This window comes from Numenius arquata, chromosome 23, assembly GCF_964106895.1.
Source record: "Numenius arquata chromosome 23, bNumArq3.hap1.1, whole genome shotgun sequence".
NCBI classification, from domain to species: domain Eukaryota; kingdom Metazoa; phylum Chordata; class Aves; order Charadriiformes; family Scolopacidae; genus Numenius; species Numenius arquata.
The window spans coordinates 3,297,655-3,312,606 of record NC_133598.1 but is presented as its reverse complement, the minus strand read 5'-3'; the positions used below and the strand labels follow the sequence as shown (position 1 = coordinate 3,312,606).

The following is a 14,952-nucleotide window of genomic DNA, read 5'->3' as shown; positions in this document are numbered from 1 at the left end:
GGGGGGGTCCGGCGGTGCTCGGGTACCGGCGGGGAAGGAAGGGGGGGTGTGTGTGTGTGTTTGGGGGGGGGGTGCGTGCGTCTTTGTGTGTTTGGGGGGTGGTGTGTGTTTGGGTGCGTGTGTGTGTTTGGGAGGGGGGTGGTGTTTGGGGGGGGTGTTAAGGGTGTGTGTGTGTTTGGGGGGGTGTGTGTGTTTGTTTGGGGGTGTGTGCTTGGGAGGGGGGGGTGTGTTTGGAGAGGGGTGTGTTGGGGGTGTGTGTGTGTGTGTTTGGAGGAGAGGGGGGAGCAGTGCTTTTGGGGGGGGGGGAGTGGTGGTGTGTTTGGCGGGGGGGGGGAAGCACGGCAGCGTGTGAGGCGGGCGGCCCGTCCGGTGCCTGACGGTCAGGGCCGCCCCGTTGCCCCCCGCGGAGGTGCGGCCGCCCCGCGGCGCGGTGGGGGAGGCAGCAGCGGCGGCGGCGGCGGCGGCGGCAGCACCACCACCACCACCACCACCACCGGAGCCCGGCATGCCGCGCTGCCGGAACTGCTGCCCGCCGCTCAGTTCGGTGCCGGCGGGGCGGCGGCGGCGCCTCCTCACCCGTTTGGGCGGCGGCGGCGGTTACCGCTCCCCCCGCCGCTCGGTGCCGCTGCCCGCTGGGGGGGAGCCCGGCATGGCGCGGCGCTGAGCCCCGGGCGGCGGCGGCGGCGGCGGCGGGGAGCGCCCATGGCGCGGGGGCGGCGGCGGGCGCCGGCGCTGCGCACGCGGCTGCACGGGCTGCGGCACATGGTGCGGCGGCGGGCGGCGCCGGCGCGGCGGGCGCTGTGGGTGCTGGCCTTCGGTGCCGCCCTGGGTTTGTTGGTGGCCTGGTCCTCCGACCGGCTGCTGCACTGGCTGGCCTTCCCCTCCCACACCCAGGTCCGCACCCGCTGGAGCCGGCAGTTGGCTTTCCCCGCCGTCACCCTCTGCAACAACAACCCCCTCCGCTTCCCCCGCCTCTCCAAGGGGGATCTCTACTACGCCGGGCACTGGTTGGGGTTGTTGCTGCCCAACCGCACCGCCCGCCCCCTCCTCACCGAGCTTTTGCGGGGCGACGAGGCTCGGCTCCGCTGGTTCGCCAAACTGGCCGATTTTCGCCTCTTTTTGCCCCCCCGGCACTACGAGGGCATCAGCGCCGAGTTCATGGACCGCTTGGGCCACCAGCTGGAGGACATGCTGCTCTCCTGCAAGTACCGCGGCGAGCTCTGCGGGCCACACAACTTCTCCGCGGTGAGTGACACCGGTGAAGTTCCCGATTTCCATCGGGCCGGGGATTTCCACCCCCGCCTCCCGTCCCGTCCCCCCCCCCTCCTCCCTCCCCGGTACCGCTCCGGGGCGTTCTTCCCTCCCGGTGCCGCTCCGGGCTTCCACCGCGATGGTTCGGGCTCCCCGCGTCGTCCCCCGGTGTCGGTGCGGTCTCTCCCCGCCGCTGACCCCCTGCCGCTGCTCCGGGCTTCCACCCGCCTCCGTCCCGGTCTCCCACCCGGTGCCGGTCCGGTCTCTCCCCCCCGCCGTCCCCCGGGCTCCCGCCGGTCCGGTTCCCCCCGCCCCCCGCCACCGGGTGCGCGTTTTTCCCACGGTGGTGGCGGGTCCCGCCGCTCGCGGCGTTCGGGGACCGACGGCCGGGCGACCGCGACCCCAGCAGTGGCAAGTCCTCGTTGTAGCCCCCTCTCCCAGCTCCCCGGCAGATCGCTGCCCCTGGAGCCGCTTCCCCGAACGCTGATTTCTTCTCCGGACCAAAGCTTGCGGTGTTAAGGTTAACTCTGGCCATCAGCAGCGGGGGGCTCGCTGCCCCTTTATTTTTAATTGAAAAAAAAAATAAATAAAAAAAAAATTCTGTAGCCATCCCGGCTACTTCTGTCACATTTTCCCTGTTGCTCTCAGCATAGTTGCATCTCGACTTTTTTCCATCTCCGGCTGGGAAGCAAAGTTTCCCCTGCCGAGCTCCGGCTGCCGATGAAGCTTTGCCCCCTCCCGGCTCCATCGCTCCGGGGAGGTGGGGGCTGGCACCCCCGGCCCCCTGCCAGGGCTCGGCCTGGGGCTCGCCGTTTGTTCCCCGCTCCTTTTGCTGCCCGGGGTTGGGGGTGGGGGGGGGGTTGGTTGAGCTGCGCCCTGAGCAGCTGTGTGGTGTTGTGCGGCGTGATGTGGTTCGCAAATGATGAGCTCTGCTAATTAGAGCTGCCGCCTTTACCTTCTAGGAGGCCCCCGGCCCCCTTTGTGGGAGCACTTGGGCTCTGCCACGGGGTCACACCCCTAAACTTAGGGCGCTGTTTTACAAACAACCAAGAGTATCTCTGCTTGGAAAAAAAAAATCCCGTGGGACTGTTTGCACGCTACGGTGCGGCGAGAGGAGATACCGAATCGTAATAGCTCCAAATGAGAGCCGAAACCGGGCTCTTTTTGAGTGACCCTTTCGTACTTCATTGGTAGCAGCTGGGTGTTTATTGTGCTGGAATATTCTGCTCTTCTAATCTCTGCAGATATCCGGGGGAGAGAGGTACACGCTGTGATTAAATACTCTCGCTGCTGTTAGCGCTGCCGATGTCTGTAGGGAGAGATAACTAGTTGGAGCTGTTGCTGCTCCGCGTGCAGGAAAAGGAGTTGAATTCCCTGTTCCGTGAGCGCTGCCTGAGATGCATACCTAAAATCAAAAGGAATCGTCTCTTTGGACTTGTCACATCAGCCCGGCTGGCTGCTAAATTGTAAAGGAGAGGAGGGAGAAAATCCCCGCGGGATGAAGCGAGCTGCCCAGGACTGTTTGAGCTCGCACACGCTGCTGCGAAGATGAGCAGAAATGGCACGCTTCTAAAAAAAAAACCAAAAAAAACCACAAATAAATAAAAGATCGTATCGAGACAGGACTTTTCTAGCAGGATAAGTCTCCAAACCAGTACGGTGGCGTAAGGAAATTTGGGAGCAATGGGCAGGAACAGGCACTCCCAGTCTCTGGGCTGTGGAAAGCTGCCTCTCTCTTCCAGTTCTCCAGTTTACAAGTGTGGTGATGTTTGTTAGTCGTCAGTAGGGCCTGGCTGCAGGTTTTAATGAACTCTCCTTCCAAGGTGACGTGATTCACGTTGTCGCTAAGGAACATACAGCCTGGAGCGCTGTTTCGGTGTGACATGGGCAAAGGATGCTGTGGGGAGGGATGCGGGAGTTAAGGGCAGACTCTGTTCGATGTAACCGGTTCCTCAACGCTCTGCAGCAGCTGTTTTGTTCCACCGAGGAGGGCTAATTCATGTCGTCTTCTCCAACCATCCCGCACAGACCTGATCTCCAGGGTGGGTGTGAGCCCCGGGGGCTCGCAGCACGCCGGGACCTGGCTCGGGGCGCAGGGGAGCGCTCCCCATCTCTCCCCTCAGACCCCCGCCGTCGCGTGGAATCGCTTGGCTGGGGAAACAGGGAAAATACAGGGGAGTTTTTATCCTCTTTTTCCCTTCCCAAAGGTTGTGTGGACACGAGGGTGGAGGGAGATGGGAGCCCTCCATGCCTTCCCTGCACCAGGCTGCTGCGGGAAGCAGGGTGAGGGGGGGGGTCAGCGCCAGCTCCCCCCGTCACGGCACGTCCTCTCTGTTCTAAAGCAAAAGAGAGTGACCTCTGCGTTGTCCTTGAGAAAAGGCTGGGGAGCTTTTCCACCTGTGAATCCCTAGTGAAGAGGAGATGTTTCTTGGGGAAGATGCTGGAAACAACTTCTCTGGGGTCTGGCGTGTGTCCGGAGAGGTCCTCGCGGGGGGGACGTTGCTCCCTGGGGCGTGTGGGCTGGGATGGAGGTACCAAACTCAGGGCTTGGGGGTCGCTGCGAGGTGTTGGGAGTTGGGCAGCCCCAGGCATCCCTTTGGCTCTGGGTTACTTCTGCTTTTTTTCCGAGTTGAGAGGAAATAACACCAAGGAGGGGCAAGAAAATTGTGCTCTTTGAACTGGGCACAGATATGAAGCAAAAGAGGTGAAAAAGATCAAATGCAAACTGAATAAATGATAGTGTAGAGAGTATTTGGCAGTTTTTATATCTCCCCAGACGCTCCAAAAGCATTTTCTGTCTCAAAAGGCAAGAGGGAGGTAATGCTTGCAGGGTTATATCTTTCATTAGGTAAAAAAAATAAAACAAACAAAACAAAAGACCAAACCAGAGGTGTTTTTGAGCAAACAAGTCCTTCCTTAGATCTGAAGCGGAAGAAAAGGCTGTGGATGAGAGCGCTGGTCTCCTTTTATTCTTTCCAACCCTGTCAGTGCATCTCATACAAGAGATCGCCTCTCCTTTCAACCTCCCTTCGCTTGTACCATTAGGCTACGGTGGCAATTGCGCTTCCGTAACGTGAAAAAGCTACTTGAGAATCAGCACAGCGAAACCAGAAACCAACGTGTGTAAAGGCAGCACCGCGTTTTTTAATTCCCCAGACTATGTAAATAGAGGGGGTTTGCGCTGATCTGTGGAACTCAGTGCTGCAGGATTAAGCTGATTTAGTCGGGCGTGTTTAGCTTATTTATCAGCGCTCAGGTTTGAATTATTCTCTTTTGTTGGTTTTGTTGGCCGGGTGCTGCGTTTTCCAGCGGGATGAGGACGGTTGTGTATGGGCGAGATGGAGCCTCGCACCCCTCAATATTTGTGGGTTTACTTATTTCCATAAAATTCCCTAAAAGCCTGGCGGTTGCACGAGGGGATGGTTGTGCACGTGCTCCACTGTCACCTTGACCCAAAGGGAAGCGGCTCTTCAGCAGCTGGTGTCCTTCAGAAACTTCTTCGAATTTCGAATATGAACCTGTCAGAACTGGGCAGTTTGAATGATTAAAGGTGGTTATTTACTTTCCCTTGCGGGAATGGCCCCATCTATCTGTAACTGAGTATTGGGATCAAGTGGACGATGGCTTTGCTCTGCATCGCTTGAATTCGGGCGTCGATTTATTCCACTGAGCTCTCTTTGTTTCCAGAATATTTATCTTGCTTATCCTGTCCTGTGTTTATTGATTTCTTTATTTTTTATTATTATTTTTTTTTTTTGCTTTCTGAGAAAGTTATTAATACATCCCAGGGGTTGGGATTTATGGGCTAATTACCTCATCCTGATTTAATAACTTCCCAAATACAACTTGTCACCTGGGGCTCTGCTGTAGCTGGTGACCTGCCCGTTGCAAGGGGGGGGTGGCAGGTTTCCCTCCCCATCCTGGTCATCATTCCTCGGTGAAACAAGCCCCGGTGAAGGCTGTGATTTATGGGGCTGCTCCCAATGCTCGGCAGTCGATACCTGTTAGTGTTTTTATTTGCTCACCATTCAATTTTTCAACATTTTTATTTATTCCCAGAACAGGGACTTTCGGGGGGTAGGAGCGACGTAGAGACCTGGGTGCTGCAGGAAAGCACAGTTTTAAAAATATTCCTGAATATTTTTCGGGGTTGGGGGTGGTGGTGGTGTTATCTTGCTGTTTCCCCACCAGTTCATAAGCTGACACTCATCAAACTAAATTAACGAGACATTTCCAGGACTGGGTTCACACTGGGTTTCCTTGTGGCTGCAGACTGTGCCGCCGGCTGGGATGGACCGAGGCTCGGAGTAGCTGTAAGCGCCGTATTTAAGCACCACCATAACTAATTGCCCAGTAATTCCAGCGTGTGTGTGTGTGGTTTTGTTTGTTTGGGGAATTTTGCTCATTCGACTACAAGCAAACTGTTTTACCCAATTCCTTTTTAGACCCCTATTCTGTTATACTTTTATTTTAATTTATTTATTTATTTATTTATTTTTTATTTTTAGCGCCGGCTCCAAACATAACTTAAATCTGGCTTGCTGTTAACTGTTGCTTTTGGAAGGGAAGCGGGTTGCGTTTGATTATGCTGATGTGGGGCTGAGGCTTTAAATATGCTCCCGCTTTGTACGACTGCCATTTGAGGGAACTACGAGCGGAGCCAGTTGGATTCAGTCTGGCTCGTTAAAGCAGCGGTGCCAAGTCCCCGCTCTCCTCCCCACACTGCGGCGGCATTAAGTAATATTACTAATTTTGCGTTACTTAGCATCAAAGGAATCCAAGGGGAAAATTAGGACTGAGCTCTACTAAGTTCTGCCCAAAGTCATGCTCGCTGTGAAAGATGGGCTGGCGCCGGAGAGGGGCTTGGGGTGATTTAGAATCATAGAATCATCCAGGTTGGAAGAGACCGTTGGGATCATCGAGTCCAACCATCTACCCTACTCTACAAAGTTCTCCCCTACACCATATCCCCCAACACCACATCTAAACGTCTCTTAAACACATCCAGGGATGGTGACTCAACCCCCTCCCTGGGCAGCCTGTTCCAATGCCCGACCACTCTTTCTGTGAAAAATTCTTTCCTAATGTTCAGTCTAAACCTACCCTGCTGGAGCTTGAAGCCATTCCCTCTTGTTCTGTCATTAATTACCTGTGAGAAGAGACCAGCACCAACCTCTCTACAGTGTCCTTTCAAGTAGTTGTAGAGAGTGATGAGGTCTCCCCTCAGCCTCCTCTTCCTCAGACTAAACAGTCCCAGCTCCTTCAACCGCTCTTCATAGGATTAGTTTTCCAGGCCCTTCACCAGCTTTAATGTGTGTTTGGGTCAATCGGTCTCTGCACTGAAGTTAGATATTCTTGTTTTTCTGCAGAGTTGGTTGTTGAGGTGATTGTGACTGCAATTAGGCCGGGAAATAAAAATTGAGACGAGCTGGCTCGCAGATTGCCACTTGATTGCTGGGTTGTGGATGGGCACGGAGCTGCGGGAGGAGAAGTGCAGGGACCGAGGAGCTGGTTTCACTCTGGAGAGTTTAAGAGATCCCAAATAAATCCATGGGGCAAAGGAAATCTGGGCAGCGTGTATGATCAGGGGTTGTGGGCTTCTTCTTAAAGCCAGGCAGATGTGGTGCTGAGGGACATGGGTCAGTGGTGGTTTGGGCAGTGTTGGGTTGATGGTTGGACTCGATGATCTGAAAGGTCCCTTCCAACCTCAATGATTCTGTGGTTCTATGTTTCTATTTAATTTGGGAGCTTAATGCATGTGGAGAACCATCTCCTTCGGCAGTGGCAGCACCTCTGCAGGGCTTTTTATTATCGTATCTTTTTGATTTAGGAGTCTGGAATGGGACGGGGCTGGAATGCAGGTACCTAGGTCCTTTTTATTGTTGGGTTTTTTTTGGCAGCAGATAGCCTAATTTATCTTGTCTCCTGGGATTGATAGACCCCGTCAGCAGATCGCCGGCGGCCAAGTGTCACCTTGGTGCCACCGCTGCGTTTGTAAGGGCTGTCTGCGGTGACGTTTGGGCTGGGGGGGGACAGCAGGGGGTTGGCGGAGAGAGGAGGGGGGGCAGTGCTGGGAGCAGGACAGTCCAGGGACCGGGAGGGAAGTAAAACTGGCTTGAGTGTGACACGAATTGGTATGAAGGGGTTGTCATCACTATTGATGGTTCCTGGGAGTTGGAATTAGCCCTTTGATGTGCTGATCTTCATCAGCGTGGCCCTCTGCCAAAGTGCTTCTTGGCATCCCGCGCGGAGAAGGTCTACGCTCTGTTTCGGAAAGGGCTGGTTCTCCATCCCAGTTCTGGCTTTCGGGGGGTGGATTAGGTCTGGTTGAAATTCAGACCTCCCATCTCCTGGGGGATTTAGTTTGAATTTATTGTTTTTAATGGGTGTGATATTAGAACTTTTCATGATGTAAAAATCTCTGAAAACATTTTGGTTTGGTGTCATCGTCTTGACTTTTCATCTTCTCCTTAACTGTAGACCATGTAGTCGAAGCTGAACCCTTTGATCATTTTCCATTGGAAAATGGAGATGCTTTGAAAACTTTTCTGTTGGAACATTTTTAGCCAATTCTTACTTGAAAAATATTTTAGATAGAGACATTACTGGCACCTTTCAACAGATAATATGGAGGAAGATAATACGGAATTGCAACAAAACTGTATTTTTCCACTCTCTATCTTCAGAGCATCTCCTTGAAAGAAAAAAAGAATATTGACAAATTGAGGAGAGAGTGCAGGGCAATAAAAGAGGTCAGAATGGGGATTGATTTATGAGGCAGGACCGAAGGAGCTGTGTAGGTTGTCCAAGGGTGGCGATGGGAGCTGGATGTGGCTCTCGGAGGAGGTAGTCTCTAATGAGGACGTGTCTGGGATGGAGCAGAGAAATACGGACCGAGAGGTTTCAAGGGTGAGGGTGGATAGAAACTTGCCTAATTGGTCTTCTACCGGAGACAGGCTGTCGAGAACAGGCTGCGGGGAACAATCCTTTACTGTCTTGCAGATAATCAATTTGGTCCAGCAAAGCTTCTCTGACTTTTGCCTCTTCTTTTTTTTTTTTTTTAATTTGAAAAATGACATTGGGTTTTAAAGGCTGGCATAAAACTGCTCTGAGGAACGCTCCTCGCTGCTGGGTCAGCACTAACGTCTCCGAGCTCCATCAGTACGCTGCGCCGGGAAGGCCACGGTGAAATTTTTCAAGCTGACGTGGAGATGTGCCGGGCTCTTGCCATGAACTCTCCAGGCTGCGAAGGATGAGGGTGTTCGGGGAGACCTGCTCTGGTTTGCTAATTTTGGAAAAAGAAATGGAAGGTTCTTTATATTTTGTGGGTTTACAGCCCCTTGGTCTTTATTTCTGAGCAGCGCTGCACTGCAAGTGCTTGGTGTGGAGGGTGTCTTGGAAGGTTAAATGTCCTCCTGGCGTAGGAGGCTGCACTTGGGTCATTTTTCCTCTAGATTTGGCCAGAAATTGGTCTGCAGCAGGAGGAGACCTTTGCACTGGGGCTTCTTGCTGGAGTGGTGGAGAAGGGGTGTGCTGTGGGTTGTGTGGCTGAGAAGGGAGATGGGACTGTGGCTTCTTGGCTCACTGAATTTGGGGAGAACAGGGCTGGGTTGTGCCCGTGCTGCTTCCTGCTCCTCAGTGCTTTGCAGCCCACTGGACCTGGATCCAGACACAAACAACTCTTTAAACTCCGCAGGATTGGAGGTTCTAACAAAATCCGGGCAAGTATTTGGGGTGAAAACTCTGGGGACTGTTATTTCAGGCAGGAAGGAAAAAAAAAAATATCTGTTCAGTGGGGAAATGGTTCACGTAAAGTTTTCCGCTGTCACCCTGGAACTTCTGAGCTTCTCCCAGTGGCTGGTCCTCTTCTGTCCCGGGGCCGGAGCACGGGATCAAACCCCTTTGCTTGCTTAGGGATGTGCAGACGTGTCGAGAGGAGGGACGAGTGTGGCTGGAAGAGGGGAATCACACTGCAGAAACAGGGGAGGACTTTGCCGTGTGGTTTGTTGTTTGTTTGTTTGTTTTTTCTACATGCTTTTCTTATTTTCGTTTTTCATTTATACTGAAGCCATCAGTCAGGAAACGAAATACCAGTTAGTCACATGCTAAACATGTAATCATCAACATAGATTTGTTTTAGTTATAGAGTAGATTCCAAATAATTACTTGCCGCCCTACAGCAGAATTAATATAATTAGGGACATAATTACAGTTACCTACCACTCAGGGATTCTGCTAAGGCTTAATTAATATTTGCAAATTACTTCAGGATCTGCCGACCATCTACTAATACGTACCAAACGCAAAGAATAGCAATTCTCCTGTTGTTCTGGAGGTACCAAAGCAAAGGGGTGTGGGGAGGTTAAATAACCACAGTGGAATTCCAGGTCTTCTGGAGGATGGGAATGAGTTGGGCTGGAGCTCCCTGCTGTCCCCGGGCACTCCCGAGATGCCGCTGGGAGTTTGTTTAATGAAAATGCCCATGGGGAGCCTGTTATTCCCCAGAGGCTGCTGGGGTTTGCCCTTTACTCTGGGTGTAGTTCAGGGTAATGTCATTTATCCCCAAATTCCCAGGCTGCCGGAGCTTGTTCCCGGCCAGAGCGTTGCGTGGGGCCGTTAAGGGCTTTGCAGCATCCCAGGCTGGCTCCAGAAACAGTCGCTTTTCCCAGCAGGATGGCTGGGTTTGGAACTGGGATGAGCTTTTTCATTTGGACTTTCTTTTTTGCCCATCCTGACTGGGGGCTTGCCACCTCCTGAGTCGGGATGGAGGAAAACCGCTCGAGTCGGATTGCGGGGTATTACTGAAAATACATTTATTCCTGGTTAGGGCTGAGCCTGTGAGCGGGGGCGGGTGTTACTGGTCCATAAGTTTTGCACCCTGATGCCATCTGAGGTCCCATTTCCCGTTCCCTGACCTGCCTGACGTCGGTACCCACCGGTGCCCGGGCAGGGATGCTGCTGCGGGGTGGGGATGCTGCTGCGCCTGTAATTCCCGTGGCAGGGAAAGCCATTGTTGTGGCCGTATGTGGGGCATGAAGTCGGGTGGGGAGATCCTGCCTGTAATGGATTGCCTTAAAAAATCAAAATCAAACTCAAAAAAGACATGTGCTGGCCCCAAAAGGCTTAAAAGCACGTAGGCGTGTTTGGCCAGGGCTTAGCAGAGGGGATATTTCTTCTTTTGCTTGATTGCAATTCTTTTTTTCCTGTATTTCTGCTCTGTCTCACCTTCTTCACAGTTTTCACCACTTTCACCCTTCCCTAATTTCCTTTCCTTTTTTTCCAGTCCTCTTTCTCTGTGCTCTGGAACCCAGCCAAAAGCCACCCATGAATCCTGCTCTGTTTCGGAGTATGGTCCTCTCTACGCCTTTCTTCTCTCTTTCTGGGCATGGGGAACCCTGTTGTTGCAAACCTCCGTGATAACGGAGCTGATTCATTTTGCTCTCAGGCAGTTCTGGGAATTCTTCCTCTGGTTCCCCCCCCACCCCCCCACCCCGAGTGCTGTAATTTCATGCAGTGGGAGCAGGTATTTGTAATTTGGTGTTGATTGTTTCACTCCTCTCTCCCCCAATTTTGTAATTTACTTCTGGAATAAAACAAACTCCAGCAAAACATCCTCCTCAACACCCTTGAGCTTTAAATTTTTTAATCATAAAGTGTGAACATAAATTAAGAACTAGAGCTGTTACTAATCTTATGACCACACTCGCTCACATACTGATTTTCATATGGTATATTAAATCAAGAAGAATGGCCTATTATAATACAATTAGCTGCGATTCACAAGCAGGAATTACTGTCGCCAGTGTGGGGGAAAAGTTGCATAATACGATTGGAAAAGACTGAAACCTTTGTGGTTTGGGGTTGTTTTTTTTTTTCTTTCCTTTTCGCCTTTTAAGAACACTCCAACAGCTGGAACCAAGGAGAACCTGCGAGAGGGAATTCACTCCGTATTCTGTAATAAATTTATGTAATGATCGAAAGTGTCTCTTTGTGGGCATGTAAATCTTTATAGGCTCCCAACATATGTTACTGACAAAAATAAATAACCTCATCCCGTAGCTTTATTAGGCTTAATGCATCAGCGCTTCCCAGCCCACTCTTGCGGAAGGCCCCCAATCTGTCTGAGCGCTGGGCAGGAGCAAAAGCATCGGCAGCTTGACCTTAGCGCTGTGTTCCTTTAGCTACAGAACTGCTTCAAAACCAGCGTGGATTTCAGAGATATTTGAGAGATGTCATTTTTTTTTTTTTTTTCAAGCAGTTGGAGAAAAGGGTGAAGCTGAGTAGCATCTCCCTCTGGCTTGAGGGCTTGCTGGAAACATCTCCGTGCTCTGCTCAGGGCTGTGTTTGATTTTTATGGTCTCCTTGCTGCCTGGGGCTGTGGACCCTAAACTGTGTTTCTTGTGGGAGGGTGCTTCAGGGTTCATCCAAAATCCTGTAGAGTTGGTGCCTGAGGTCCTTTGGGTTCTGACCTTGTGCTCCTTAAAGCCTTGTAATTCCAACCAGGAGCCTTTGGCTTTTCTCCATCCAGGCAGCAACGTCAATGAGAGATATTTTGTGCGGATTCTAGGTGTTTTGTGCCTTTTGTTTTTGAATGGGATGTTTGAAAACTTCCTTCTGCGTGTGCTTGTGAGAGAGAGGAAAACCTCTCTCTTTCCTTAAGGTCCTTTAACCAGGCGGTGGGAAGAGACAGAGTCATCTCCAGCTCTGCCCGAGGGCAAACACGGTTGCCAAAATACCCAGGAAAGCGGGTCTGAAATCACTCGCAAAACTGCAAGTGAAATTTAAGTGGACTTTCTCACCAGCCCTTCCTTTCTCAAGGTGCTGGGGGGGAAGAACCCATGTATGCAGAGATTTAATGGGCTGTGTAATAGAGCTGGCGGGTGAGAAGCTCTAACGGTCCTTTCCCCTTGCAGTCTAGAAAGCAACGTGGCTTGTGAGTGGGTCTTCACTGTTGTATTTTACTTTTTTTTTTTGAAGCTGGGGCCTTGCTGAGTGTTAGAAGGAGTGTGTTCCCCTCCTGGCTGCTTTCTCCTCCCCGCCTGATCTCCTGGCCGGTGCCTGGTCTGCACCTTGTCCTGGGAATTGCCCCTCCATCACCTTCAGGAGCTGGGGAGAAGGTTTCCTCTTGTTGCAGGAGGGGAGGTGAGGAGGGATGGAGATGCTGAGGGCGGTGCTGGGTCCCAAGATGTCCTCACACACCTCCGTGGCACCACGGAGAACAGGAGCGAGCCCTTGAGGCTGCCTCTCCCTGCACAACCCCATGGGAGAGAGCAGGGACACCCGCACCCACGTCACCAGCCTGCTCCCCCGGGGCCTGTGTTGTGGGGCTCCATCTCTCTCAGACCCTCCTTCCGGGCTAAATTTAGTAGAAACTACCAAATGCCTCCAAAGATAGTGGAAAAACAGGCAAGTTTTTTCTGTACTAGAGCAGGAAAGCAGCCCACAAGGTTCCTTGAATATGTATCGTAGGGTTCCCCCCAGGTGCATATAACTTTATAACAAATATTTTGCAATAGCAATGGCTTCTCTAAGGGGTTAATTGTCTTTACCCTCTATTTTCTTCCCTCTCTGTGCTACCACCTCCTGGCCTAACCGGTGGCAATGTGTGTGCTGCTCATGGTGGGGTGTGGGAGCGCGGAGGCTGGGGCCATCTCTGCGGCGGGAGCAGCAGCTTGCAGTGTGCCAGTCAAGATAACCGGCTAATTATCTGCACTGGATGATAATTAAGCGTCTCGTGGTCTCTAAACTTTGTGCTCAGCTGAATGCAAAAATGCATTCCTTCCAGAGGGTGTATTTTCAACATAAGGTATCGCCCTGCCTTGAGTAATTCACTGTGAAACAATACTTAAAATATTTACTGTGTACGGTGACAAATCCAGACATTGCACGCGCATAATCCCAGCTACCTAAAACCATCGTAAGATCAACACGCTCCGTAATATCAAACACGTCAATCATTCTGCCTCTAATAACGTCTCTATCCATATAGTTTCTCCGTTGCAACCTCCTCCAGGTTTGGGATGACTTATTGCACCCGGGGCTGCAGTTGGATTCTGCGTGTTGGTAGGGGTTATCGACACACGCTCTCCTGCACCCGCTGACGTGTTTCACTTGAGCAACCAGCCAAGGGGGCACGCAAAGCTGGCTGCTGGTTTTCTTCTGAAAATCACAGAATCACAGACTGCTGTGGGGTTGGAAATGACCTCTGGAGACCATCCAGTCCAACCCCCTGCCAGAGCGGGTGCACCCAGAGCAGGTCCTACAGGAACGTGTCCAGGGGTTTGAATGTCTCCAGAGAAGGAGACTCCACCACCTCTCTGGGCAGCCTCTTCCAGGGCTCTGCCACCCTCACAGGAAAGAAGTTCCTCCTCATGTTTAGATGGAACTTCTTACGTTCAAGTTTGTGCCCACTTCCTCTTGTCCTGTCACTGGGCACCACTGAAAAAAGACCGGCCCCATCCTCCTGACACCCACCCTTAAGTATTTATAGGCATCGATCAGATCCCCCCTCAGTCTTCTCTTCTCCAGACTAAAGAGACCCAAGTTCCTCAGCCTTTCCTTGTAAGAGAGATGTTCTAGTCCTCTCATCATCTTTGTAGTCCTCTGCTGTACCCTCTCCAGCAGTTGCCTGTCCTTCTCGAACTGGGGAGCCCAGAACTGGTCCCAGTGCTCCAGATGGGGTCTCACAAGGGCACATTGCTGGCTCATGGGCATCCTGTTGTCCGCCAGGACTCCCAGGTCTTTTTCCTCAGAGCTGCTCTCCAGCAGGTCAGCCCCCAACCTGTCCTGGTGCAGGGGGTTATTCCTCCCCAGGTGCAGCACCTTGTTGAATTTCATAAGTGCATAAAAGTGCATTTTCTTTTTATCTTTACAAACTTTGCCTGCCCTCTCTGTCCCTGCGTTGAGCGTAGCTCTGATTTCCCTCATCCTTTCCCTCCGTCCAGGTTTATCAGTCTCCGGATGTGGTTGGAAGCGTTAATCCTCCATCCTTCCTGCCCTGCTCTCACCCTCCCTCCTTTCCCCCTCCACACTGGGGTCGGGGACACAAAAGTCCCCAACCTTTTGACAAGATAATGTCCTCTTGCTTTACGGGGGTGGGTTTGTGGTTGTAGGAGGATATTTCAGTGTCACAGTTTCTGCTCACTGCTCTCTCATTAAATAATTAAAATGCAGTTTCCAGGCATTAAAAGTATGATCTTCCTGACCCAGATCATGTTTTTGTGACGCTGGAGGGCAGAGGCTTCCTCGTGGCTTTTGTGCCAGGCGGGGAGCGAGACGGGACAGATGGATGCTCCTGTCTTGGCTGGGTTTTTCCCTCCCACTTGCGAGCTCCGGAGCCCTGTGCGTGCCCCTGAGTTGGCCCTGCCTTTGGAGAAGGCTTCTCCTTGGTGCTCTGCGTTGCTCGGGGTGACTTTCCCTGGTCCTCCCTCGGCTTTCCACCACCTCCCTGCCGCTCTTGCTGTATCTCCCATCACCCTGTTCCCGTTCCCATCTCCCGTTTTTGGCTACTGGTCGGCTCCTGAGCATCGGCTGTGCTGCTGCTTGGTTGCCCCAGTCCATCCCACGCTGCTGTGTTGGTCGAGGAGTATTTTCCACATAATACTGAACACAAACCTTTTGACCACGCTCTAGAAAGTCCTCTGCCTTCGATTTCTTCCAGGCGGTGGACAATTCACCATCACTTTACTGCTTGTGCTGATT

General features: G+C 52.3%; 1 protein-coding gene across 1 annotated transcript in view; it reads left to right on the top strand.

Annotated features, from left to right (window-relative positions):
- Nucleotides 1-505: 505 nt before the first annotated feature.
- Nucleotides 506-14,952, top strand: part of LOC141474642 (acid-sensing ion channel 2-like) — a 109,655-nt gene continuing 95,208 nt past the window's right edge. The window contains 2 exon segments of the mRNA XM_074162633.1: nucleotides 506-632; nucleotides 635-1,245. Coding sequence (XP_074018734.1) covers nucleotides 506-632; nucleotides 635-1,245 — 738 coding nt within the window.